Source organism: Equus asinus, chromosome 22 (genome assembly GCF_041296235.1).
Source record: "Equus asinus isolate D_3611 breed Donkey chromosome 22, EquAss-T2T_v2, whole genome shotgun sequence".
Lineage (NCBI taxonomy): Eukaryota > Metazoa > Chordata > Mammalia > Perissodactyla > Equidae > Equus > Equus asinus.
Window position 1 is genome coordinate 53,605,664 of NC_091811.1, and position 26,737 is coordinate 53,632,400.

Consider the following 26,737-nt stretch of genomic DNA (forward strand, 5'->3'; position numbering starts at 1 on the left):
AAGCAAACCCTGCTCATTCACTGCCTCCAGCCTAAACTCTGCTTAAGGTCCTCATTAACCACGTACCTCAAATCTAAGATTCTTTGTCCTGTTGATTCTTCACAAATTTATTCTTATTTTGTATAAAAGAGATATATACTGCCTGCTTCCTTTACTCTCTGAGCATCATTTCTCTATGGTCCCCAATACGTACATATTAAACTGGGTTTTTCTCCTGTTAAGCTGGTCTTGCGTCAGTTTCATTATTAGTCCAGCCATAAGAACACAAGAAGGGAAGTAAGGTGATTTTCCCCCCGCCCCGACAGTACCGCCGACTTGCCCTCTAAAGAGGACGTGCCAATCGATGACCCCATGAACAAGGGACAAAACTTTCCTTTACCCACACACCAGCTAATACTGCCACCAAACTCATTAGTCTTTGACTACCTGACAGGTGAAAATGGCTTTTCATTGCTATTCTTGTTGCATTTCTTTGAGCGAGGCTGAGCACCTTTTTCATATTTGCTATGTAATTTCCTTTCTTTCTTTTCTTTTTCTGTAAGCAATCTAGTGGTTCAAACTACGAAGGTCCAAATCCTGGCTTTTCTGCAGACTAGCTGTGTGACCCTGGGCCACTTACTTGAATTCGTTGTGCCTCAGTCTCCTCTCTTAAAATGGGAGTAACCACCCACACTATGCCGCAGGGTTATCCTGAGAACTGAACAGCCTGACAGCAGCAAAGTGCTTAGAACGGAGCCCGGCCCAGGGAAAGCGGGCACGACGGAGCTGTAGCTCACGTTACCCACGTCCGTCGCCCATGTTTCTGTCGCGTGGTTCATCTTTCTTACGGATTCCTCTGCTCAGGAGAGTAGCCTGTTGGTTGTCATACATGTTGCTTCCTTGTCTTTCATCATTTGACTTTTTTTTAAAGTATTACATTCCACGCAGAAATGTAAAATGGCTTTTGTTGCAATTATAAGCATTCAAATTCCAAGATCATGAAAATACATCACGCCTTTTTTCTTCTTTAGGAATTGGAGGACGTGTTTTCGGGGACGGACACTGAGTGATGGTTCTGCAAGTGTAGCAGGGAGCCAGAAAGAGTGTCATCCCCCTCTCAGGAGAGCAGCAACCTGTTCTGTCCATGAGGCCTGCAGGACACGGGGTCCAGCAGGGTTAGGGAGGCCTTGCCAGGCTGAGGACCCGGCTGCTCGTTTATTCAGAGCTGGGTCATAGGGCGCAGGGGAAGGGAGTGGGAGGAGGAGTGAGTGTGTACTTGGGGTGTGTGTGTGTGTCACAGAACGCTGTGGGGATGGGAGTGAGACCTTGGGCTAGGCAAGGGCTTTGTGGGATTAACTCATCTCAAGATTCTGCCCAGAATCTCCCAGGGGATCTCTGTAAGGCCAGCAGAGCATGGGCTGGGGGGTGGGAGACTGAGTTTAAAGACCCACTGGACTGTGCACGCTTGCGGGGCAGGAACTTGACCCTGGGCCTCTTGGTGCTGACAGCTCCTCGTGAAGACTTCCAGGGGGTGTTTCTGTGCGCGGCCTGGCACCGAGTGGGCTCAGGGCGCTGGCCTGTGAATGGAGAGACAGGAGGAGGCTGGCAAGGGCTAGAGCGGCCAGGAATGCTTCCGGGAGGGGATGAAAGAGCGAGGGGCGGATACTGGACAGGCCCTGGAATGGGGAAATGTTGCTCTCAGAGAGGCTGAGGCCTGGGCCTGGAAAGCCAAAGACTTTCTCTCCTTTGAAATGTCCTCCCAGCTCCCTCCAACCAAGAAACCCGGGATTTCATGTCTGGTGAAGAAACCACGGTCCAGGGAAGGACAATGACCTGTCCAGGGCCATAAGACAGGTCACCTGCACCCTGCCAAAGATTTCTCAGGCCAGGCTCTAGAGGAGAAGGGGAGGGGTAGGAGGAACTCCTGCTGTGGGTGCAGTATAGCAGACCCTGTGGGGGGCTGCAGGTGGAAGGGGCCAGCAGCAAAACGTGGAGTTGGGGGTGGAGGAGCAGGGGGCTGGGGTGGGAGGTTCTGTAGTGGGAAAGAGTTGAGGATGAGCCCTAAGGGGTAGAGAGAGAGTGTGTGTGAGATGTGGTGTGCATGTGTGTGTGTATCCGTGCATGTGAGCGAGATGGTGTGTGTGTCTACGTTACATAGTGTGTGTGCATGTGTGTGAGTGATGTGGTTGTATGTGTGTGTATAAATGTGTACATGTGTGTGAAAATTAAACAGTGGGTCTCTTTGGCTTGCTTGGGGCTAGGGGTGGGGGAGGAGTGGGACCCCCATGACTGTGAATATCACAGGGCCAGGCAATCTTTATGCTCGTCAAGCTACAACTGAGAATTCCAGGTTAACTCTCCGCATCCCCTTCTCTCTCACACCTGCACCCGCGTGCCCCCCCACCCCCTCGCAGCAGACACCACTGAAGGTCTCCTCGGGCATCCTTCCGCCTCTGGCCTGAGCTGTCCTGACACCCCCATGGAGGAGAGGGCCAGGAGGGCCTGAGCCTCCACTGAGAGCATGAGAAGGGGCCGCTGCACGTAGCAGCCTCCCAGCTCCAGAAAGCCTTCTGAGGTGAAATCCAGGAAGGGCATTCCATTCGCACCCTGCTCCACCTGGGCCCCCAACAACCTGGCCAACTCATTGGGCGGGGCTGGAGGTGGGCTAAAGGTGACAACAGGCCTGTCAGCTCTCTTTTCCAAAGCCTCCTCAGGCTGCCCCTCTATCAAGCTGGGTCTGGGGAGCTGGGGCAGGGCCGTGCAGAGTGTGTGGCATGTGTGGCTGGAGGCTCCTAGGAAGTGAGGCCGGCGCTAGGCTGTCTCCATCACGTGTTCCTGTCCCAGCACAATGTTGATCCCCCTCTTAGGCTGGGCTTGAATCCAGTGGGGACTGATGGTGGTGGCTTCAGGTGGGGGAGGTGGTGAGAGCCGGGAACCTTTCAAGAGGAAACAGCAGGGGTGGGGGGATGGGAGCAGCATTTGCGTGCAAATGCAAGCACACGCACAGACAAGCACACAAAGAGTGCATCCACAGACATCTCCCCTGAACACAAGCACGTTCACAGCCACGCACACAGTGTATGTCTAGGGTGTGCACACGGTGAAGCCCAGTGGCTTGCAAGTGTGTGCACACAGAAGTGTACAGACATCCACAAAGTTTCCCAAATACACACAGGTGTCCTCTTCCTCTACAGGGACAATGAATAAACGGACAAGAATGTGATAAGGGGGTGGGGGAAGTGCAGGCCCGGGGTAACCATTCCTATGGGGCCTCTGGGCCTCAGATGCCTATTGGAGCAGGCAGGAAAGTGGCGACAAGTGGGGTCATGCGTCATGCAGCCTAGTTTCTATATGGGAATTAGGTGCAGGGGCATGTGGCCAGGGAAACCAGCTAGGCCAGGCCCACCCTAGGGTCAGATTTCTCAAGAACTGAGCCGAACTCTGAAGGAGGAGCTGTACTTGAGGGGAGGCAGAGTATGCCTTTCTAACTTTCAGTAGCCCGGGGAGGGAGCCTGGGCTGACTCCTGGACTAGAACTTTTTGTCCACCTCTTCCCCCAGGCTTTTACCGCTTGATCTCTGCTCCGGCCTCGGGAATCTGGATATTCTTCACTCCTTCCCCAAGCCCCTCCAGGAAGCCTTCCCTGACAGCCCATTTCCCATTGCCCGGGACCGCTGTCTCCCACCGCGCCCTGTGTCCGCCTGCATCAGCTCGTCTGGGGGACTACGTTCTCCTCCTAACTCTGGACGGTTCCGGCTTGGACCGCAAGCATGGGCCTCGGCGGGGTGGGCGGTGTGGAGGGCGGAAGCGCGGCCTCGGGGGGAGGGGCGGGCGGGCAGAGAAAGGTGGCCGGCGGTCAGCCCCGCCCCTACCTGTGCAAGCCGATCCGCCCGCGCCTAGCGGATAAAAGCGGCGGAGTCTCCCGGGGTCAGCGAGATCGGTCCCTCTCGCCCGCCGCCAGGTGCAGCTGATCCGGCCAGCATGTCCGTCCACTTCAGCTCCCAAGTCTTCAGCTCGCGCTCCGCCGCCTTCCCGGGGCGCGGCGCTCAGATGCGCCCGAGCTCCGTGCGCCCCGGCGCCTTCGGCAGCAGCAGCCTCTACGGCCTGGGCACCTCGCGGCCGCGCGTGGCCGTGCGCTCCGCCTACCCGGGCCCAGCGGGCGCCGGCATCCGCGAGGTCACCATCAATCAGAACCTGCTGGCCCCGCTGCACGTGGACATCGACCCCTCCATCCAGCAGGTGCGCCAGGAGGAGCGTGAGCAGATCAAGACCCTCAACGACAAGTTTGCCTCCTTCATCGACAAGGTGAGCCGGCCAGCGCCCTGCCCCGAGCCCCGCTCCAGGCCACAGCAGCCGCCCCAGACCTGGCTGCACGCGGGCGGGCGCTGGGAGCACCCGTGCGTTCTCTCTTCCTGGGAACCCTCCCCCTCTCCGTGAACCCTGTGGCTCTTTTGTCCCCCTCAGTCTCCGAGCCCTGTCTTCCAACAAGCTGCCCAGATTGCCCCGCTTTTTCCTCCCAGAATGTGTGCCTGGGTCTGTCCGGCTGCCCCTGCTGGCTGAGTCTGTGAGGCGGCTTCACGGGTATTTGGCTGGGAGCTCCAGAGCTGAAGGAGGCCCCTTTCTCTGAGAGGGGGCTGTTGGAGTCAGAGAAGGGGGAACAGGGACCTGCCCTTCCCAGCTGAGGCGCCCCGCCCTCCCCGCTCAGATTCTATCTACATTTAGGCAAATACTGGAAATAAAAGGCTGGAGGGAGGGTGGAGGGGGGCTCCCTGCCACACTACCCCCCAACCTGGTCCTCTTTGGTGACAGGGGGAGGTTATGCCTGGAACTAAGGGCTAGCCCATCTGGCCCGGCTGGCCAGGGCCTCCTCCTGCCAGTATAGACCAGGCCTCCCCTCTCCTGCCGCTGTGTCCCTCTCTGCTTCCTGGCCCACATCCTCCTCTCCACTGTTCAGACCGGGCGGGGCGTCCTTCCCAGGCCCATGCCCGCCCCTGCTGTGGAGCTGCTCTCTCCTGCTGCCCCCACGGCCTGCTGCCCTGAGTTGCTGGTTTTGAGGAGGCTGGCTTCCCACCCCCATCATCCTGGGTGCTCCCTGGGGTCCCTTCGGGGCGCAGGGCTGAGCACAGAATAGGTGCTCATTTTATGTGGACTTGGTTGTAGCACCCTGTCCAGAGGCCCGTTGGAGAAAGGGGAGAGAAGATACTGAAAGAGGATGAGAGGAGGTCCCAACCTGAAGGGAGGGGCTAAGTCAGGCCCAGGACACAGACCTGGGGGCGGGGGCAGCCCTTCAGAGAGGGAGGTGGGGCAGTCACCTGCGATGGATGGAAAACACAGGACGGAGGAGGTCCTAGCACAAGCACTGCATAGTTGGCTCACACTCTAAACACTTGAGATAGAGAGTTGTGGAGGAAAGGCTTGTTCACGGTGGGCTTCCTGGAGGAGAGGACCATGGGTTGGAGGCCCAGGTTGGGAGAACAGCCAGTGGGAGCATGGGCTCCGCAGGGTGCCTGGAGACCCTCCCAACCCTGCTGTGAGGGGCACGGTCTGTACCTTGTGACTTTCCTCCTCCATTTTTCCCTTCCAGGTGCGGTTCCTGGAGCAGCAGAACAAGCTGCTGGAGACCAAGTGGGCGCTGCTGCAGGAGCAGAAGTCGGCTAAGAGCAGCTGTGTCCCGGGCATCTTTGAGGCCCAGATTGCTGGCCTGCGGAAGCAGCTTGAGGGGCTTCAGATGGACGGGAGCCGCCTGGAGGTGGAGCTGCGGGGTGTGCAGGACCTGGTGGAAGACTTCAAGAATAAGTACTGTCCCTAGTGTGCCCTGCGGGCCCCTCGCCCTGGGCCAGCGTGCCCCTCCGCAGCCCCCTCTCTGCAAGTGCCCCCTTAGGGTCACAACATTGACTCCGTGAAGGGAATGTCTCGACCAGCACATTCCCTGTCTCTCCTCCTCTTTTGTACCCGGGGGCTGTTTTTAAGTCATTCTGGTCTTTTCTCCTGGCTTCCTCCCCGTGAAATATCTCCGCCCGGCCCTGACCTGCACTGTTCCCTTTGGGTGCCTGACCAAGGCCCCAAGAGAGCGTAGGGCAGAAGGTGTCCTATGAGAGATGTGCTTCAGAACTTGCACGACCCTCACAGATTATTCTAGAACAACTCCGTTTTGTTCAGAGGAGGAATTATTCAGAGAGTTTCAGGGTCTTGGTGGAGATCATGCAGCAGATCCCTGGGAGAGCTGGCACTTGAATTTTGGGCCCTGACACCTGGGAGGTGACGTGGAGCTGACTTAGGTCGGGGGAAGCAAGGAAGGAGAAGGATCCTTGTGAGCCGTGGGAGCAGTGGCCGAGGCTGAGGGGGGTCTGGTCAGGGCAGGAGCCAGAAAGGAGGCTGTGAGGGAGAGCAGCGGGTGCAGGGGCTGGGAGGACTTTGAGGTGCCTGCTGAGCTCTTTTCTCATTGAATAGAAACCAAAGCCTGAGGCTTGGGCCGGCCCCAGCCTGGCGTCCCCGCTCGGTGGACACGGGGCCAGCGAGTGAATTCTGTGCTCTGCCTGGGGCTGCATGACTCAGCCGGAGCAGGGACACTGGCTCTCACTGGAGGAGGAGCAAAGGTGTCTGTGGAGGGTGCCCACCCCCTCCTTCCCTAGGGCAGCAGCGAACGGGATGAGCCCCAGCAGGTGGAAGCAGGCAGGTGCAGGGCGGGGAAGGCCTGGGCCAGCCGGCGAGCCCCTGTTGTCACGTTCTCTTGCCTGTATGTGAGCACATGCTCCCCCACCGCAGAGCCCACAGAGTACTTTCCCTTGGAGCCAGGCTGAGCTCTGGGCTGGAAGGGGCATGGGGAGGGGCCCTGGGTGCAGCTGCCCAGAGAGCTCCCACCTGTGCTCTCTCTGAGCCCAGCGGCACCGCCCGGGCAGGGTGGAATGATGAAGGTATTTCCATACTATTCCGTAGGACCTGGGGGAGTGGGACTTTGGGAGTCTGGGCTCCGGCAGGGGCTCTGCCTGGAGCATCCTGCTCCCCACTGTAGTCGCCCCATGTGGCCCCTGCTGGTCTCCAGCAGCTTTTGGGCACTGCTGAGTTTCTGTTTCCGATACCTTTTTTAAAAAAGTCCTCAAATAAATACTGGGTGAGGCCCAGGTGCTCTCTTGCTCTGTGTCCTGCGTCCTCCTCTGGGTGGGACCGGCTCCTTGGGAGAAAGAGCGATGAGGGGCACTGTGGGATAGGGAGGGGGCTAGACCACCTAGTTGGGGCCTGGTTCTTCCAGGACTTTGGGGATCCCCCTTCCCGACTCCACGAGGGTCCTCCCTTCAGGCCCCGTCTTCACCCTCAGGGTGTGGGATTAGGTCTCCGTTAAGACACAGGCCTGAGTCAGACGGCCAGGGTTCACGTCTGAGCTTTGCCACTTAGCAGCTTAGTGGCTGCACGGATCTCCCTGCCTCTCTGCCTCCGTTCCCTCCCCTGGGAATTCCAGTGCCATTGTGTGGTGATGGGCTTGTTGTGAGGATGAAATGACCAGCTCACGGGAAGCGCATGCAGGGCAGGCCCCACACGAAGTGGTCCATGAACATGGTCACTATTATTTGCTTTCTTGCTCCCAGTATATGCAGTCTTTGTCCTTTAATTCACACGGTCCCTGCTCCCCCACCCCCACCCAACGCCAAGACTCAAAGCCTTGGGAAGAGCCACATGGAGAAGTCGGGGCTAGTTGCTTTCCTAGCTGACACCTGTTTTTTCAGGCGTGTCGTTAAGGAGGGGGTGAAGGCGATGCAGGGCAGATTTTCACACCTGCACAGGAGGGGGGCTGGAGGCCAAGTTGCCTGAGCACCACGCCCCCTCCTCTGCTGCAGGTATGAAGATGAAATTAACCGTCGCACGGCTGCTGAGAATGAGTTCGTGGTGCTGAAAAAGGTGAGGGGGCCTGACAGGCGGGGTGCGGACGTTGTCTGAAAACTCATGGGATGGGACCACGTGGCTCTCCAGCCTGAGCAGCCAGTAGGGGCCTGTGGCCGAGGTCTGACCTGGGGACTACAAGAAGGGAGCAATGGGCTTGGAGAGGAGCGGTCTGGAGGCCAGGCCCGTATAGCACTGCCTGTCTTGTGTGTGTATGTGTGTGCATGTGTGAGTGTGCATTTGTGTGTGTGTCTGGTGAGTCACTGGACTTGTTTCTGGGCCTGGAGGGGTTAGAATTAAGACCAAAGGATGGAGGTTAGAAAAGGAAATTTCAACCCTGAATAACGAAATGCTCTATCACAATCAGAACATGTCATTACAAACAAAGGTGGCAAATCGCAGACCTGAAATATGTACTGAGTGAAGGGGACAGGTGGCCTTGAGGCAGAGTGAGCTCCCGGTCCCTGGAGATGTGCAAGCCGAGGTTGGAAGGCCTTAGGAAGATCTTAGAGGGGCTTGACTTAAGATTCTGATTCAGCGCACACTCACTGAGCAGCTCAGTGTTCTGGGCCCATCGCATGAACACAACCCGGCCCGAGGGCTGGGAGGAGGAAAGAAGCCCTGTGTACAGGAGTTTATCCACAGGAAAGCGTGGCCAGAAGGGGCCCGGGCATCTTCTGGACCTGTGGGGTCAGCCACGGCCCGCCTGCCGCAGAGTCACCCATGCTGCAAGTTGAACATTTAAGCTTGAGGTGTCCCATCTCTGGGAGCGGCGTCCTGGAGTCTGATGGTTCTGTGCTCTCCTGATTGAGGCTCACTGAGTTGATTTGTTCAAGGTCACATAGGTAGTAGGTGGCAGAGTGAGGGGTGTGTCCAAAACACCAAAGCCTTTAGGAACTGGTAAAGTGCTAGGTTTGGGGCTTCGGGCTGCTCGGGGCTCTGGTCCTGGGGATGCAGGGAGACGGTGTCCACCACGCAGCCTGGGAGGGTCCAGTGGAGGGAACTTCCTGCCTTCAGCGTGCCAGGCAGCCTGGAGAAACTGTGTGCTTGTTGGTAGGGCAGTGGTGTTTGGCTCTGTGGGTCTGACAGTGCTGGCTTGCTCTCACCCCTGCTAAATGTTCTGTGTACTGAGGACATGGTGTCCCTCTCCTCTTTCTCACCATCCCCCCCCAGGACGTGGACGCCGCCTACATGAACAAGGTGGAGCTGGAGGCCAAGGTGGACGCCCTGAATGACGAGATCAACTTCTTCAAGACCCTCAGTGAGATGGTGAGGACCTGGAGGGTGGGAGACACGTCACGTCCTACGTGTCCTAACCAGGGGGCCACCTGGTCCAGCCCCTGCATTGGGCCGGTCTGGGTGTGTGTTGGGTATGTGTGTGTGGGCATTTTTCCAGCTCTTTATCCTTCCTGGACTCTGCAATCCATGATGGGCAAGGAATTCAGGAGGAGCTGGGGGCAGCAGAGCAGGGTGGGGTCGGTCAGGATCGCCTTCCAGAGACGTGGGATGACTGTTTGCCAGGAAGGAGGATGGAGAGGGGCTGAAAGGAACCAGGAGGAGGTTGAGGGGTCCTTGGCTGTGACAGAGTTCAAAGGCGAGCTGGATGAGGCGGGCAAGGGCAGCCCAAGGCGGGAGAGACTGGAGTGCCCAAGAGTTTACACCCAGAGGGACTGGCTGGGTGGCTGCCCCTCCCATCCCCTTCTGTCTGCCCCTCTCCTCTGGCCCTGTCCTGGGCTTCCAGCTCTTTTCTCTCATGGGGATTTAAAAACCTCTCTGCTCCCATCAGTGTGAGTCTCTGGCTGTAGGAAAAGATCTGGTGGCCACTCATCTGGTGGGTCTGGTCTGGGATATAAGCACATGTGAGGCTAATGACAGGACAGGTCTTAGCTCTCTCCAGTCCAGTCTTTGCCTGAATATCCAGCCTCTGTGAGCCCCTGGAGTGAACTTCCACGTGTGTGAACTTCAGGGGCTGGATCCTTGAGGCTGACTTCTGGCTCTTCTAATCTCACTGCAGGTCTCCATAGGTCTCTCCCATGGTGTATATACATGGATGTATATGTACATATGTGTATGTGTATATATAAAATTATTTTCCTCTCATTATGAAAGTAATACCTAGTCATTGCAAAAAATCCGGAAAATTAAGTAAAGCATAAAATTGAAACAGATCACCTGTACCTGCTCTTATCATCTTAGCATCTACTTTTTCGGACTTCTTCTGTGCATATATACACATGGAGATATAGAAATGTATATTTTAATAAAAATAGAATCATACCTTTTTTCATGTAGCATATGCCGTGGATATATTTCCCTGTGTGTAAATACAGCTGTATCACCACTTTCCAAGGCTCCAGAGTTTTCCGCTTGAGGGTGGAGTATGGCTTACTTTGCCCACTCCCTGTTGACCCCCTTCACAACAGAGCTCATGCTTCAAGAGCCCCTCGCAGCTAGGAGCCTTCATAGTTCCCCACATTCTGTCACTTCTTCATCTGCTGTGACCCCACCAGGCTCTTTTATATGGGAAGTTACTGATGGGCTCCTGGGGGACCGGGGGGGCAGAGCTGTTCAGCAGGTGTGGGGTCTGTGCCCCTCTCTCCCAGGAGACTCAGGCCCACCCCGGCCTCTTCCCCGGTTTTCTTTCCCCCGTGTGTGGGGGATCCCAGGGTGGGCGTGGGAACGGGGGTGGGTCAGGCCCCAAGTTCTGACGTTCTTCCTGGTCGCTGTAGGAGTTGACAGAGCTGCAGTCCCAGATCTCGGATACGTCCGTGGTGCTGTCCATGGACAACAACCGCTCCCTGGACCTGGACGGCATCATCGCCGAGGTGCGCGCCCAGTACGAGGACATCGCCAACCGCAGCCGGGCCGAGGCTGAGGCCTGGTACCAGACCAAGGTGCGTGGCCTCTGGGGCACATTTTCTCTTCCTGGCAGGGTCCTGGGTGGCAGCTTCCCTTCCTCCTTCCCCTGTCTCAAGCCTTGAGGCCTGGGCCCCACTGTCCCGGCAGGTACCCATGGTTAAGTCTGTGGTGCTCTCCAGCATCCTGGGAAGAAGAGGATGTGAAGGCCAGGTCTCTGCCCAGATGGAGGGACAGGGCGGAGGAAATGGACGTGGATTAAAAATTATAATAGCTAAAGTTTGACAACTCCTCCGTGCCAAGCAAAATGTCTCATGTTTTACCTGCGTTGACTCGTTTACCCCATAGAACAACGCCATTACGTAGGCACTATTATTATCCCCATTTTATAGATGTGGAAACTGAGGCACAGAGAAGTTAAGTCATTTGCCTAACTCCACACAGCTAGGAGATGGAAGAGCAGGGACTAGATCCTGGGTCCTGGGTCTCCAGACCAGGAAGGTTTCGTCACGGCACGTGCTGTGTGGAGGCAGGAGAGCTGACCGTGCAAGTGCTGAGGGAATGGGCGGGGGGTGCTGGGGTAAGCCAGTGTTCTTGGGGAGGGAGCCTGAGGCAGGGTTTAAAAGCAGCTAGAGCAGATATCCACAGAGATAGCGAGTCATCCATAGTGCCTGGGTAAGAGCACAGCTATGCCAGCAAGGAGACCTGGCTCAGATTTGCTGTGTGATCCTCGGGCAGTGCCTTCCATCCTCGGGACTCACTCTCCTCTTCTGTGAAATGGGTGGTGCTGATGTTTTTAACAGGTGTATTTTTAACATGGGGTGGGGGGCGTGGTTTAACAGGTGAGGATCTCAGACATCTGGTGATTGTCCGTGTGGTTGGACATGAGGGGAATGGGAAGAGCCCCAGGAACAATGGAGCTGTGACCCGGGAAGCCCGCCTTGTCCTCCCTGTTCTGGATGGGAGGAAAGGGAACCCCTGCGGAATCCCCCTGCCCAGCAGTCGGGCCTCCTGGCACAGGATGAAGATTGCTGGGAGTCAGACGTTCGCTCCCGGGGAAGATAAGCCAGGAGGGCTTATCACGCGGAACCTGGGGCCTCCCTTGGATGGGGAAAGGGACGAGTCACCTATCCTCATTGCCCGCCCCGGCTGTATTGCTCCTCCAGTTTGAGACCCTCCAGGCCCAGGCTGGGAAGCACGGGGACGACCTCCGGAACACCCGGAACGAGATCGCCGAGATGAGCCGGGCCGTCCAGAGGCTGCAGGCAGAGATCGACAACACCAAGAACCAGGTGGGGACAAGCCCTCCTTGTTCCTCTCTGTGTCTTGGGACATGTGAAGGGCAGCCAGCTGAGGATGAGGAGCAGGAGGCTGGGGCGAGGGTATACGTTCTGCGGGTGCAGAAGGCTGGTGCCGCTCAAGTCTCTCGGGCCCACTCGTGAGATCTCCAAGATAGAATGTTCTTGGCCAGGTCCTGGCTCAGGCCCAAGGGAGGACAGGAGTCCTAGCTGGGCACAGAGCCTGTGGAGGGAGCCTCGGGCTGGCTGGCCAGAGAAGAACCGCCATTTATTATCAGATGGGTACTGAGCACTCTCCTGTACCTAGCTCGGGGCGCAGTGTGCTGTACCTGGGGGCTCACACTCCGTGGGGAGCTGGGGGGCAGAGGCCAGCAGAAACCCTCACTGTGGCTCACAAGGCCCCGCCCCATGCTCTGGCCTCACTTCCCACCCCTCCCTCTGTCGCTGTCTCCAGCCGCACCAGCCTGCTTCCTGGGACTTGCATTTGCTGAGCGTGTTCATGCTTCAGGGCCTTTGCACGTGCGTGGTATTCCCTCTGCCTGGAATGCGGTTCTCCCAGCTCTGCACATGGCTACCCCTTTCGCATACCTGTGCTTTGGGACAAAAGACCCCTTCCCAGAGATGGCTTCCTCAACCACCCAGCCACTCTCTCAGCAGTCTGTCTGAAGTTCCCTGAAGCACCGATCACTGTTTGAAATTTTCTGCTGTGTTAACTGAGTTGTTGGCTGTCCTCCACCTGCACTTGGAATAGAAAAAAATGCCTTGAGAGCAGGGACCCTGTCTGGTCTGTCTGGTTCGCTGCTCCTCCCTTTCCAGCACCTGGCACATGCTAGGGACACAGGTCTCAGATGAGACATTGATGGGAGGATGTGCTGTGAAGCTGGCGTGGGGGGTGTTGATGAGGGAAGGGTCCCTTGGCCAAGGCATGGGGGTGGACGGGGCAGCTGAGCCTGGGCAGGTGTCTGCAGTGGGGAGGGAGAGGAGGTGACCAGTGTGGCAGGTTCACAGAGCTGATTTCCAGATGAGCTGCGGGGAGGGGATGTGGAGATGATTTACCAGAAATGTCCTCCCCTTGGAGCCCTGCAGGCCTGTTTACCTGAGGTCGGAGGCGGCCTCCTGGCCCAGATGCAGGGCCATGAATCACCGGCGAAGCGAGCCAGCTTCCAGGCCGGGAGGGGAGGCACAGAATAATGAATGGCGGCTTCCCAAATCCTGCAGCTTCTGCCACATCTGGTTCTCCTCTCACCCAGCAGCGCAGAGCCAGGCCCCAGAGTTGGGGTGTCTACCACCGTTGAGGGGCCCAGAAGCAGTGGGATGGCCCTGGCCAAGGGGGCACCAGTGTGACCGGGAAGGGTACAGGCAGGGAAGGGGCAGAGAGCATGACAGGGCCTCCTGGCATGACTGGAAGGACTGGGCAGAGGGGCAGAGTGGGAGAGGATCGAGGGCAGAGGAGGGTGGGTGAGAAGGAAGGAGGGGAAGCAGTGGGCCATGGGATGGGGATGGCAGCCCTCTGAGCTGAACAAGGGGAGGCCCAGGCTCCTGGTGGTGGGGGATGAACAGAGGGATGCTGCGGCTGGGCAGGAAGTGGCAGCTGCTGTTCAGGTCCGTTGTGAATCGACCACTCTGGCCCAAACCGGGGCGCCGTTGATTGTGCATTTTGGGTTTGGATGTTCCAAGCAGCGTCTCTCCTCTGAGTCCCCCTGTTCTGGGCTCGTTCCAAACTGCTCCCTGTTTTGAAGGTGGCTTTTGGTTCTTGTCAGCTGCCTGAGATTTGGGGACTCAACTAGGATCTTTTGGCCCTGGAGCTCCTGCGGCTGGGGAGTGGGGGGCTGCGCATTTGTAAATCATAAAAGCATTTATTAATAAGAGTGATCATGATGACGTTTAAGCACTTCCTGTATGCTGGACACTGTGCCAAGGACTTGCATATTTCCTCATTTAATCCTTGCAGTATCCCTGTGAGGTAGACACTGATTATTGCTGTTTCAGAAAAGAGGACGTTTTGGCTTAGAAGGGTTAGATCGGTCCAAGGTCACATAGCTAGTAAGTGGTAGAGACTGAACTGGAACCTAGGCATCAAGCAGCAAACCCATGTTTTTAACCCTTGGGCTTCCTGGAGCTTGGGGAGTAGGCTGTTGCCACTGAAGCCACTGTAAACAGGTTGCCCAGGTGCTCCCTGCAGGATGGGGAGGCAGGAAGGCAGTGACTGGTGAGGCCTGCCCCTGGCTCACAGCTCCACCGCTGCCCACAGCGTGCCAAGCTGGAGGCTGCCATTGCCGAGGCTGAGGAGCGTGGAGAGCTGGCCCTCAAGGATGCACACGCCAAGCAGGAGGAGCTGGAGGCCGCCCTGCAGCGCGCCAAGCAGGACATGGCGGGGCAGCTCCGGAAGTACCAGGAGCTCCTGAACGTCAAGCTGGCCCTGGACGTTGAGATCGCCACCTACCGCAAGCTGCTGGAGGGCGAGGAGAGCCGGTGAGGACACGGAGGCCGGGAAGGAGATCCTTCTGGGGCTCAGCGGGGTCTGGGGCTTGACATTCACCCACCCACAGCCTTTCCTGTGTACCCTCTTCTGCAGGGACCAGAGGGTGGGAAATGCAGGGAGGGTACCACTGATGCTTGCTTCCTTGCCCTTGACGAGATGACGTTTTGGAGGGAAAGACCATGTGGCATAAAGCTCAGTGGGAAAGTTGAAGTAATAACAGCCCCTTCATGTGTGTGGCTATTAGCAGGGTCATCATTTGATCCTCAGAACACATTCAGGTAAGCAGGTCAGGTGCTGTCTATTCCCTAGTTTACAGAGGGGACACTGTGGTTCATTTTATTAATTGAGGGGACAGGGCCAGTGTGCAGTCATGCCCTGCTGCTCCTGGTCCAAGCATCCTCCACGAGCCGGGCTGCTTCTTGCTACGTAACTGAGTGCTAAGTCGAGTGGTATTGCCAGAATGTGGTAGAGGAGGTTAATTTCCTCCTGTCCCCAGAGATATTCACATACTCACCTGCAGTCGGAGAGGAGGCTGGGCAGGGTCCTTACAGGGAATTCTTCCTGAGAGACTGGCACTCTGTCTGTGGAGGCAGGCCTTCAGTCTTACCTTGATGGGTGGTTGGTTCATTCAGTCAACAGACAAGGCTTCTGAGTTGAGCCTTGGGAGAAGGTTAGGATTTGAGGAGGGCAAGAGGGAACAGCGTGGATGCAGGCTTGGAAGTAGGCCTCCTCATAGCTTGGCCTGTTAGAACCCAACACGGAGATGGATGATGTGTAAGACATGATTCTGCCCTCAGGGAGCTTGCAGAGGGGTTGAGATGTGCAGATCTGCAGAGGAGGCACTGGAGATCAGTCACCTGCCTTCGGGAAATGCTGAGCTTACGGAGGGAGTCCTCGAAGGAAGCGGGGAACGAGCGAGTGCTGGAAGCAGAGTGCCTGGACGCTGGGGGCAAGGAGGGAAGAAGCGCGGCAGCAGGATCTGAGAGGGGGAAGGAGGAGGAAGGGTCTCTGCCCCTGCAGTTGACCTGTCCCCTGCCTGGGTGGCACCCAGTCTTTGTGGGAAAAGGAATTGAACATCAGAGGCCTCTGGGAAGAGAGAGCAGCTGAGCTGGGGCACGGGGCCGCCCCAGAACCCAACTGTCGCAGCCAGTTGGAGGAGGGCTTTTCCCTCCACCACAGGTGCATGGGGCCCACTTTCTTGGAAATGCGTGCCCTCTCTTCCTCATAGAATCAGAGCCGAGGGACCCTTAGAGTGGGGCCTGATCCACTTCCTCCCATGGGCAGATGAGGGGGCTGAAGGTCAGGGATGCCAAGTGGCATGCCCACGGTCACACCACAATCGAGACATTCCCTCTGAAAGTCTAATCTCGGTCCAGGTTGCTGTCGTTGGGGCTCAGATCCTGGTTCTCTGAGAGGAGACCATCCTATCCACCCCTCCGGGGGACACGGGGAGGGACACCTTGTTTATATCCCTTAACCCCTCAGCCTGTTCCAGGGGCAGGTCTAGGATCTGTGGTCTTAGAAACTCACGCAACTGGGGGACCTTCTCTTAAGAATGCAAAGTTACGAATAGGAAATTAGGCACAAAGCAAATGTTTATTTAGGATGAGAAAAGAAAAATCACACAAATCACTAGGGCCTTAGACATGTCAGATCTCTTCCTGCTGAGTTCTTTAGTCATTGTCACAGAAATTCTCATATGGAATTGCTGCCTGATTGCAACCTGACTTCCCTTCCCCACCCACAACTGCCAGTACCTCCCAGCACTTGCCGGGGTCATTTGAACAAGGGGCCGCCAAGCTTCCTAGCATACTCATCTCCTGCCCTTGGCCTTTGCTCCGCCCCTGTCCTGGACTTGGGGCTGCTGAGGCCAGCTGGGCTCCCCTCCCTCCCTCCACCAAAGTGAGGTCTCCCCTCCCCCCTGCAGAGTAAACTCTTCCCCAAGGCCAAGGGCTCGGTGACAATGGGTCTGTGAGTCACAAAACAAATACACCCAGCTGTCTCAGATGGATTTTTAATTTCTGGTGCAAGACCTGTTTCAGCCCCACAGGCAGCTTAAAGCCATCCGCTTCCTCCCCCTCCCTCCTCAGTCCCAGAGCTGCATTCACTCAGTCAACAATGCATTAATTATTTCAACGCACATTAAGTAATTACTACCTGCCAGACCTCATGCTAGGGGCTGGGGATACAGGAACCCATAAGCTACAGCCCACTTTGAGGATTTTATGGTCTGGTTTAGGGAGGCAGCCATCTACAGAAATAATAAGAGTGGCTACCGTTTTCCGAATCCTGTGTGCCCAGGGCTTCAGGCAAATCATGTTATTGAACCCTCACAAACGCCCCTGTGAGGTTGGTGCTCAGTTAGTCCCGTTTGTAGGGGAGGAAATGGAGGCCCTGGGACGTTGCCCAAGGTCATGTAACCTGTAGGTGGGAGGGCCTAAGTGCCGCCCCCTCCAGAAGTGTGGGGATGGAGGGAGGAACACCAATCCTGCTTGGCACCGAGGGAAGAGCTGCTCTCACAGGTCTTTCCTCTGCCTCCAGGTTGGCCGGAGATGGAGTGGGAGCCGTGAACATCTGTGAGTCCTTGGCTGCGGCCCAGCCCCTGTGCTGTCCAGACTGGGCTGTGTCCATAGGATGCCGCATTGGCTGGAGGGCCCACCTTGTGGGGACCAGGAGCCTCTTTCCCTTTCAGCAGCTGCCCTGGAGCTCCCATCCAGCCAGGCTCAATGGCCCAGGAAAGCTGTGCAAGAGGGCAGGGTGGGGCAGGAGGCATGTGTGGAGCAGCCTCCACCACTGTCCCAGGCTCCTTCTGGGCTGGCCCATGGCGGGGCGGTGGGAAGGGGAGGTGGGGGTGGGTAGGGAGAGGGGTAGCTATGGCGGGGGGGGGGGTGGAGTGAAGGGATGGGGCCTTGGGTGGGGCCTCGTGCTGACGGAGCCCCCCTTCTCTTCTAGCTGTGGTGAATTCCTCTGGCGGCGCTGGCAGCGGCCTGGGCTTCGGGGGAACCATGGGCAGCAATGCCCTGAGCTTCTACAGTGGTGGGGGACCGGGGGTCCTCAAAGCCTATTCCATTGGGACCACATCTGCCAACCGCAGGAGTACCCGCAACTGAGCCCTGGGTGTGAGGAGACACATACCCCCGTCTGCGCACAGGAGGACTCCCATCCCTGGTCCCAAGGCTGCAAAGCAGTCCGCAAAATGATGTCAGAGTAACTTCCAATAAAGCAGCCTCTTTCTGAGGCCTGGTCGAGCCCCGCGCCTGGCACCTGGGCTCCTGGCTCCATCAGGTTGGGGGAAGGGGGTGGTGGGGGAAGGGCCCTGGAGCACACAGGGTCTGCTCTGATAGCTAGGAAGCCTTTGTGCAGAGGACTGGGAAGGCACGTTGGTGACAGTGGGGTGCTGCTCTCTAGAACTTGGCTCTGATCCAGCGTGAGGCCTTGGCCCCCTCCCAGGGCTGGGGCCAATCCCAACTCGTGTCCTGAAGAAACGCCCCAGGGAAGTTTTCCCTCTGCCAGAAAGTGAGCACTGGAGTCCTCTCCCACTCAGGGGGGTGGGAGGGTTGTTTGTCTCCCCCTTCCCCCCCATGCCTGTGCTGCCAGAGGACATTCCTGGGTGGTGAGAAGCCACAAACATTCAGCTGCCCAGGTCTGGGTTTCGGGTGGACCAGCCAACTCTCAGACCAGCTGCCCTGAGCTCTTCCTGGTGCTGGATCTGCCGGGGCCTGGGGCCCTGGAGGGAGCTCTCTGGGTCTGGGATTCTGGGGGGTGATGGCGGTGGGAGGGGGTATGTGTGTGTGTTTGGGAGGGGGTAGGGGGAGGGGTTCCAGAGTCTATATCTCTGGTAGGGAGCTCTGTGCCTGGGTCGCTGGGCTGAGGGCCGGGCTGTGTATCTGGATCCCTGGTGGGGGACACTCCTACGTGTTAAGTCTGTGCTTGGTGGGGGCATCTATGTGTCAGGGTCTGTGTGTCTGTGAGTGTGGGGCGTGTTTTTGTGGTCTGTGCTTGGGAATATCCATCCCGGATGGACAGCAGCACTATGATGGGTCCTGGGGAGGAGGTGGGAAGTCTCTGTGTCTGGAAACCCTCGTCCCGCCCCCCCCAGGGGTGGTGGTGGTGGGGTGTGTGTGGAGTGGGGGGGCCACCTAGGGGGTGTTGGTTTCTGTATATTTGATCTCATGGCCAGGAATTTTCATATGTTGAGGTGGGGATGGAGGGGGGAGTGGAAGAAGTGGACCACGGGTGCCCCAGCAGCCATAAGTGATGAGGTCCTCATTCAGGTGTCTGGAGGGCCAGGCCCTTCCCCTCCTGACTAAGGCTCCTCCCTCTTGCCCTTCTCTCGTGGCTTCTAGCTGCTCCTCACTCTTCCGTGTCTGGGTTTTTGGGACTGGCGCCCATCCTTCAGGATGTATATAGCATCCGGCTAGGGGTAGGGCGCCTCAGACAGCTCTCTCTCCCTCTTTGGCTGAGAACAGCTCCTCTGTTGCCTCTGACCGGGGTGAAAACTGGGCCGGAAGGCCACATGTGTAAGCACAAACGTGTGACGGCAGCGACTTATATATGACCCATGACCTTTATTAGAAAGTGGAGACCCAGCACGAGGGGAGCGCAGGCAGCAGCGGAAGGTCGTCCGTACTTGGCAACGCAACCTCAGAGGGTTCAGAAGGGGGGGGGGGGAGGTACCGCGCCACAGCGTCCACCACGAGGGTCCCTGGGGTCAGGCTGTCCCTTAGAAGCCACACGCGTCTGAGTCCCCAGGGCAGCGCGAGGTTGGATCTTTGCCCAGGGCTGCGAGGAAACCAGTCGTTTAGACTCTTAGGGGTGGGGGGAGCTGCTAGACATGCGGCCGAGGAGCCCGGCCTCCCCGGAAGAAACGAAGAGACGAAGCGGGGAGAGGCAAGGAGAGAAGCCGCAGTTTGGTCAGGTCGGGCCGGCCGGTTCCCGCAGCCCTTCGGCCTCAAGTCAGGGCCTCTGGGAGGTCCGGGGCCGCCGCCGCAGGCGGGGACAGTTCGCTCGCGGAGCCGGGTATTTACGAAGCCGGAGGCGCTACGCAAACCGCACCAGGCGGCCGCGGCCGCAGCTGTGTTCCGGGGGCGCGCACCGGGCGGGCGCGCAGGGGGCGCACAGGCCGGCGCTCACAGCCACGTTCCCGGTGCAGGGCCGGGAGCCCGATACACAGAGGTCCCCGCAGACGACCCCGGCCCGGGAGCTGCTGACACCTGCAGGTGGAAGACAGGGCTTAGTTCTCGTGTGAGGTCGTGGCATGCGGCCCCTTGCTTGCTGGCCCAGAGCCCTCTTCTCTCGCTCAGAGCTCCACCCCTCCATTTCTCTTTCCCAGCTCCCCCAACATCCTCACACCTGAGCACTCCTTCCTGCAGTTTAACTTAAAGCATCTTTGATAAACTCTTAGCCCAGACCCTCCCTATAGGCAGAAATAGCAATTTTAAGTTACAATCATTCACTGCCACACCCCCTCCTTCCTTTTAGAGTCTTCCAACTATGGCCGCACACGCCAGCCTCCTGTTTTTGTAAATACAGTTTTGTTGGAACCCAGTGATACCTATTTGTTAAGTATTGCTTATGGCTGTGGCTGCTTTCACATCACATGGACTGAGCTGAAGAGTTGAGACAGAGGCTGCATGGCCCACAAGCCTAAAATATTTGCTATCTGCCCTTTAAGAAAAAGTTTGCCCATCTCAAGCCCTTATTTCAGAACCCACAGTATGGGTCACTGGTCACTTACAGATGTTTATAGCACCAACGCCCTCACACAACCTTGTGGGGAGAGCAAAGAGACAAAAATTAGTTGAGGGGGCGCAAAGCTGATGAAATCTACTGTTAACCTGCAAATTCCCTCCTCCAAGTAATCTTGATGCAAATCAGATGCAAATAATATGCAAACATGCTCCTGGCTCTAAGCACAGTTTGGGGGGATGGAAGAGACATCCTCCCCACCGCTGAGGGCCTCACCTCTGCCCCTCGCCCTCCAGCAGGTGCCTGTAGGTGGTGATCTCCGAGTCCAGGCCCAGCTTGGCGATCATCAGCTCCTAGTACTCCCTGAGCAGGCAGGCCATGTCCTGCTTGGCCTTCTGCAGGGCCTCCTCCAGCCCAGCCAGCCTGCAGCCGGCGTCAGTGAGGGCCGCCTCGCTCTGCTGCTCAGCCTGGCTCATGGCCCCCTCCAGCTTCGAGTTCCTGGGGGTCAGGAGAGAGTTATTAAGGCTCCCTGCTCTGGATTCAGGGTCAGAGGCCAGGCATCCACTGACCATCGACTGTCAGAAGAAGAAGGGACTTTACCCATTTGTTGGGTCATGAGTTGCAAATTAGTGCTCCCAGGGAATGTTGGCACAGAGTCTTTAGTTTTTGAAATTTAACATAAAAATCCAGAATCTGGCTTCTGTTGAAAAATCAGAGGATACGGCCCCACTGGGCCTGCATTTCCATAGGGCTGGCCTCAGTTGGATCGGACCAGCTTACTTCACTCATTACCACCCCCTGTGGATATCTGAGTGTGTGATCACTGACCTAGAACAGTGGGCCAGAGAGGTGAAATGGGTGACCCCGAATCACGTCATGAGCTAGTGGCAGGGCTGATTTGAGAGCCCAATTTTCTCACATTTGATGTTTGTTCTTTTCCCCACACACTGGCAGGAGGTCCAACTTAGATCCCCCTGCTTCAGGCTAACCCATTCTCCTCCTGCACTGAGGGGTGGGCCAGGCTCTCGTACCTGGCACTTGGCATTCTCGACCTCGGCGGTCAGCCTCTGGATCACGCGGTTCAGCTCGTTGATCTCCTCCTTGGTGCGGCGCAGGGTCTCCCCGTGCCAGACCACCGTGGCCTTTATCTCCTCACACTGGGGGGAGGCAGAGAGGCTCCTGAGGCTCAGGATGGGACATCCCACTGAGCCCCACAGCTTGCACATCCGCTGCCCCATCCTGAGAGTAGCCTGCCCATCCCACCTGGAAAAAGGCCGAAGCCCTTTTAGCATCCTCCCTGCTGGGGCACTGGGCCCGCTCACCTTGCTGCGGTACCAGGACTCGGCCTCGGTCTGGCTGCCGCTGGCGATGTCATCGTACTGGGCCTTGATCTTGGCCAGGATGTTGTCCATGTTCAGTTCCCGGCTGTTGTCCATCTTGACGATGCCCGAGGTGTCTGAGATGTGGGCGTGGAGGATCTGGAGCTGCTGAGTGGGGAGTGGCTGGAGGGTAGGAGTTTCTTTGACCAGAGCCCTGCCTGGCAGCCCTCTCCTGGTCCTTCCCTGTCCCCTGCCCTGCTTCCTCCATAGCCTCACTGTCTGAAGCCCGACCCTCCAAGGTGAAGTCTCCCCCTCAGCCCTGGGACCTCTCAGTGCTCCTCAGGCCCCGAGTCGCGAGGCTGAGAGGAGCTCATGCTGGAGGTGCACTGCCTGATTTCAGTCGGGGCCTCCTGTCTCCATCCTTTGGGTCTAGGACCAGAATTTACCAATTTGTGATAACGGTCACCATAGTAATGAGAAACACCAGCCCATCTGGGGCATGGCAGTGAGACATCAAGCTACAGTTTTTCACCTTCTGACATAAACTTCCTCAGGTCTCTGAACTCTGCTCTGCACTGCCCCCACCCAAGGGTCAGAAGCCGAAATGGTGGCAAGTCCTTTCCGGTGTCTGACTCACACCCTCCTTGCTGCCCCACGGCCCTGCGGCCCCTACCTCCTCATACAGTCGCCGCAGGAAGTCGATCTCCTGGACCGGGGCCTCCGCGTTGGTCTCCAGGTCTGATTTGTGCAGGTAGGCGCAGTCCACGTCCTAAAGGGGAGAAGGCGGCCCAGGGGTCTCACTGGAGTGACAACATAGAGCTCACCTCACTGGGCTGGGCACACTCCCCAGACACCCTTCTGAGCTGCTCAGCCCAGTGCCTGGTACCATGGCATTGGTGAGGTCCTTTCTGCCGTGAGGAGCATGTTTGGGCAACAGAGGGGGATCCTGAGGGTTCCAGGCACTTCCTCTGGTTCCCACTGGAATGACTCCTCTGGAATCCACATCTAGAACTATCACTGAAACTTAGAATCTCCTGTAAAATGGGTCTATTCCAGTGATGCCCCACCCTCTCTGCTCTGGAATCTCATGGAAAGAAATCTAGATCTGTGGTCAGAAGAGGTCTCAGTGCAATTCAGGGCAAGACCCTGGACCTCTGTGCCTCAGTTTCTCCATGGTAACCCCTGCCTTCCTCATATGGAGGTGGCTGGAAGGACCTGGTGAGCGTCCCCATGCTGGCGCCTGTGCAGACGGAAGTCCGAGAGGTGAGGAACAACGGCCTCGTTCACGCCAGCTCTTCCCACCTGCTGCTGGCCCGAGGATGCAGCCAGCCTCTGGCAGTCGCGTACTGTCATCCACCGGCATTCACAGAGTGCCTGCTCTCTGCCACACACAGGGCAGGAGGCAGGAGGCCCATGGCCAGATGGGAGTTACCCTGGATGGGGGAGAAGACTGCCCTGCTTGAAGCAGGAGAGTACTCTGAGGTCTGGGGCAGCTCAGGGAGCACTGGGGCATTTGGGGAAAGGAATAGGGAAGAGGTGGTGCTGTGTGACTCTGAGGGAGTCCCTCAGCCTCTCTGAATTACAGAGAGCTCCCTCCTGCTTCTGCCCTCAGTTCTGAGGTGTGGGACAAGGATTCTGGGGTCACTCACTTTCTTCAGGCCCACAAATTCATTCTCAGTGGTGGCCCTTAGTGCCACCTCCTCTTCATACCTGGGGACAAAGGGCACAAGGGTCGGTGGCTAGAACTTCCATAGGCTGGCCATGAAGCCCAGACAAACACATTCCAGGAACCGCGTGTTCTGGAGGTGGTTACAGAATCCAGATGTGGAGGGACCTTGTCCATCTATTTCCTCCGGGCGCTCAAACCCAGCCACGTCACCCACTGCTCAGCCTGTTTCAGGGACTCTCATTCCTGATGGGGGCTGGGTGGGTGCCCTGCATATTTTTGTAGGCCTCCTCTCTGCTTCTGGATCGTAAGTCCCTGGGGACAGGAACACTTTCCCCTCCTCTGTCCTTTCTCACCCCTGCCCCACCTCAGGGCCCAACACGGCACTTGGAACATAGAGTAGAAGTTCAGGAAGTGTTTGATGGATTAATGAAATAAACGCATGGTGATGAGGGAGCTGGAGCAGCTCAGACTCTCTCCGATGTTTAAGCTCCCATCCCAGAAAGGAAAAGTTCTCCCACAGGCTTCTTGTCGTCTGCTTTTTGTTGGAAAGTTCTTCTTGTGGGCTAATCCAAAGCTCTCCTGCTTTAACTGAATCCCATCTCCTTTCTCCAGACGCTCCTCCCCGATGTGCTCACCTCTTCTTGTAGCTCCCCAGCACCTCCTGCACGTGGTTGAGCTCCAAGGTCAGCCTCCCGCTGTTGGCCTCCACGCACTTGGCATCCGGCCACAGCGGCTTCTGGTAGAACCTCCACTTGACCTCCAGCAGCTTGTTCTGCTGCTCCAGGAAGCGCACCTGCTGTGGTAGCGGGAGAACAGTTGGTGGGAGGAGCTGCTCCCCCCAGCCCTGCTTGGGGCAAAGGCAGACTCAGGACAGGACCTGCGGTGGTGCAGCGTACAGGACAGGGGGTGGCTGGCACAGCCCCTGCCGAGCTTTCCTGGTCTGAGGAGCCATTGGCGGAATCCTTGTGTCGTGATTGCTTGTTCTGGCCTGAGTGAGGGTCTGTCCTGGTGGGCCTGGATGGGATGAGGAAAAGCTGAGGGGCATAGGCTGCGCTGGGTTCCTGTTGGGCTGGGGTGGGGGCGGCAGGTATGGGTGGAGGGTAGCGGCAATCAGGGAAGGCTTCTTGGAGGAAAGGAAGTTAGAGGAGGATTGGGAGGGATAGAGTAGGATGAAAGCCTTTCGCTGTGAGCTCCCCAGGGGCAGGGCCTGGGGCTTCATTATCTCTGTCCTCAGGGGCCAGCCTGGGGCTTGGATGGATGGTCAAGGTGGGAAGGCTACCTGGCTGGAGAGGGCGGAGAGGGCAGGCTCTCACCGAGCAGGATGGCTGGGGCCTGAGGAGGCACAGGGACAGGGGTGTGGTCCCAGGTGGCCCAAAGTCCTATGTTGGACACTCACGTGTCCCTGCAGGCCAGGCAGGGAATGTGAATGGGGGAAGGTTTTGGAAAATAGGGAGGGTGTGGCTTGCGGGGGAGCGCGGCGTGCAAGCCCTCACTGGAAGTCATTCACCCTGGAGGGGCCCAGGGGGCTGCAGAGATGGACAGAGCCTGGGCTCGCTGTCCTGCTGCTGCCCACTCTCGGTGGGCCCTTGGGCAGGCCCTGGCCCTCTATCCCTGACTCCTCTCTGCTGTGTACACTCAGAGGGCTGGGCTGCTGGCAGCGACCTCAAATATGAACACTTCCTGGGCAGACTTCAGGACCGTGCCATCTCCTGGTGCCACTGTGCTCCTGATTAACCTGTAAATGGATTCGCTTGACATTTACACTTGAATGGAGTTGAAGGGGTAACTTTATATGACCACCACGGTTGTAAAACCAGTATCACAGGCAGACGTAAAAGGAAAGCATACGACATGAAATTCTGGCTGAAACTGTGGCCCCAGACAGCTCTGAACCTCAGGCTTGCTCTCTTTATTCAAAGTGGGAGCACAGCAAGCGTCAGAGGGATGGTAAAGACATATTAGCACCCAATGAGATTTTCTCCATTGAATCTTAACTGTCTTATCAGGTGTTATGATGTTATTTAATGCTTTGATGTACCACCTAAAATTGTCACATCAAATATCAGCCGTCCCTAGTCCCCACTTCTGGAGTCTGAGCTGTGAATTCCCAGGTCCTTCCAAGACTTACAGGTTCAGGAAGGGTGTGATCAAGGACACTCATCTTGTCTGTAGGGACCCTGCCTGTCTGGACAGAGGTTGCGTATAACAACAGTGCTATCAGACCAGGAGCCCCTGCCCTATACTCATCTCTGTGTCTGTCTGTCCTGGATGTGTGTCCATCTCTTCCATCAGACTGGGAGCTCACCTGGACCACATCCCTCCAGCCCCTGACTACCTCTTCAGTGCATAGCCCAGGAAGGGAAGGTTCAGGAAAGGCGTAATCAAGGACACCCACCTTGTCGATGAAGGCAGCGAACCTGTTGTTGAGGCACTTGATCTGCTCCTTCTCCTCGTGCTTCACGCTCTGCGCGTTGGGGTCGATCTCCAGGTTGAGGGGCGCCAGGAGGCTCTCGTTGACCGACACGGTGGTGATGCAGGGAGAGCTGGGTGCGCGCACTTCGCCGGAGCGGTATCCGAAGCTGCGGCCTCAGGAGCCGGCCCGGAAGCCCCCGCAGACGCAGCGGGGCCGCGGTAGCAGGAGACGCCGCGGTAGGGGGCGGCCCTGATGCAGCCGCGGCCAGGCCGGGGCGCGCAGGGGGCGCCGAGGCGGGCTGAGCGGCAGGACAAGGCGCGGCGGCGGGACGGGGCGGGCGCTGGACCCCGAGCCCGCGCGGCGCCTTATATCGCGGCCCGCGGGCCGGGCAGGGAGCGCGCGGCCGGCGGCTTTACGAGCGTGGGGTCGGCCCTCGCGCCTCGGGCAGCCGGGATTCCAAGCGGCCCGGCCGCCTCCATAAAACGGCGTTGCCTCCCGCCCGCGCTTTATGGGCCGGGAAGCGCCGGTCAGCTCCGCGGGCTGTGCGCTGCGACACCCTGCGCTCCCCCCACGCCCCTCCGCGGCCTCGGCCAGGGTGGCGCTGCATCGTGGGCCCCGACCCCAGGCTGCGCAGCCGGGCACCCCGCGCCCCCCATCGGTGCCAGCGCGGCAGCCTTGGTCTTGGTTATCTGGGCATCTCCGCCCGGTGCGGGGGGGCAAGTGTGTGTGTGTGTAGCAGAGGGGTCTCTGAAGTCACTCCTGCAGATTGTTCTCGTGACCTTGGACAGGGGAACCACCTCTCTGAGCCTCAGTTTCCTCATGTGGAAAATAGGTATAGGAACAGTGCCCGTCTGAGAGTTGTTAAGCACCTAATGAGATAATGCACGGAAAGCGTTTAGGGCCCCACCTAGCACTTAATAGGAACCGTAAATGTTTGTTTATTTGTTTGCTTGTTCTATTTATTCTATTATTAATTTGCCATTCATCCTGTCTCCCTTTGAGCAAAAACTTTCCTTCCCTCTTTCTCAGAACTCGGCTCAGAGCTCCTCTCCTAGGGAGTGTGGTGTCCTCTCTCCTCCGGCAGTGATTGATTGCGTCCCATACCCCTCTCCACTCTGCTTGCGGGGAGGGGAAGGGAGCTGCATTTATGGAGTGCCTA

General features: G+C 57.6%; 2 protein-coding genes and 1 pseudogene across 3 annotated transcripts; 1 reads left to right on the forward strand and 2 right to left on the reverse strand.

Moving 5' to 3' along the window:
- Positions 1–3,828: 3,828 nt before the first annotated feature.
- On the forward strand, positions 3,829–17,737 carry KRT7 (keratin 7). 2 transcript variants are annotated; one of them, XM_014847483.3, is made up of 9 exons: positions 3,837–4,283; positions 5,563–5,774; positions 7,811–7,871; positions 9,027–9,122; positions 10,583–10,747; positions 11,876–12,001; positions 14,259–14,479; positions 17,031–17,065; positions 17,442–17,737. In XM_014847483.3, the coding sequence occupies exons 1-9, from the start codon at positions 3,960–3,962 to the stop codon at positions 17,597–17,599; spliced, it is 1,398 nt and encodes a 465-aa protein (XP_014702969.1). In that variant the 5' UTR covers positions 3,837–3,959; the 3' UTR covers positions 17,600–17,737. The 2 variants fall into 2 exon arrangements, with proteins under 2 accessions (XP_070350332.1, XP_014702969.1); XM_070494231.1 differs by lacking the exon at positions 17,442–17,737 and having other exon boundaries at positions 3,829–4,283; positions 15,287–17,065.
- A 1,302-nt stretch (positions 17,738–19,039) lies between these two features.
- On the reverse strand, positions 19,040–20,839 carry LOC139039731 (keratin, type II cuticular Hb1-like; annotated as a pseudogene).
- Positions 20,840–20,934: 95 nt separating this feature from the next.
- Positions 20,935–26,185, reverse strand: LOC106835313 (uncharacterized). The gene is made up of 6 exons (XM_070494196.1): positions 26,082–26,185; positions 25,561–25,988; positions 23,801–23,958; positions 22,170–22,265; positions 21,500–21,664; positions 20,935–21,334 (listed from the first exon to the last, which is right to left on the reverse strand). Exons 1-6 carry the CDS (start codon positions 26,183–26,185, stop codon positions 21,059–21,061), a joined length of 1,227 nt encoding a protein of 408 aa, XP_070350297.1. The 3' UTR covers positions 20,935–21,058.
- Positions 26,186–26,737: the final 552 nt, after the last annotated feature.

Excerpts from the sequence above, each read along its gene's own strand:
- KRT7 (XM_070494231.1), top strand. The coding sequence starts at position 3,960 with ATGTCCGTCCACTTCAGCTCCCAAGTCTTCAGCTCGCGCTCCGCCGCC. Across the intron at positions 4,284-5,562 it reads TTGCCTCCTTCATCGACAAG|GTGCGGTTCCTGGAGCAGCA; the intron begins GTGAGCCGGCCA and ends TTTCCCTTCCAG. Across the intron at positions 7,872-9,026 it reads AGTTCGTGGTGCTGAAAAAG|GACGTGGACGCCGCCTACAT; the intron begins GTGAGGGGGCCT and ends ATCCCCCCCCAG.
- LOC106835313 (XM_070494196.1), bottom strand. The coding sequence starts at position 26,185 with ATGCAGCGCCACCCTGGCCGAGGCCGCGGAGGGGCGTGGGGGGAGCGC. Across the intron at positions 22,266-23,800 it reads CTGGGGAGCTACAAGAAGAG|GACGTGGACTGCGCCTACCT; the intron begins GTGAGCACATCG and ends TCTCCCCTTTAG. Across the intron at positions 21,335-21,499 it reads AGTCCTGGTACCGCAGCAAG|TGTGAGGAGATAAAGGCCAC; the intron begins GTGAGCGGGCCC and ends GCCTCCCCCCAG.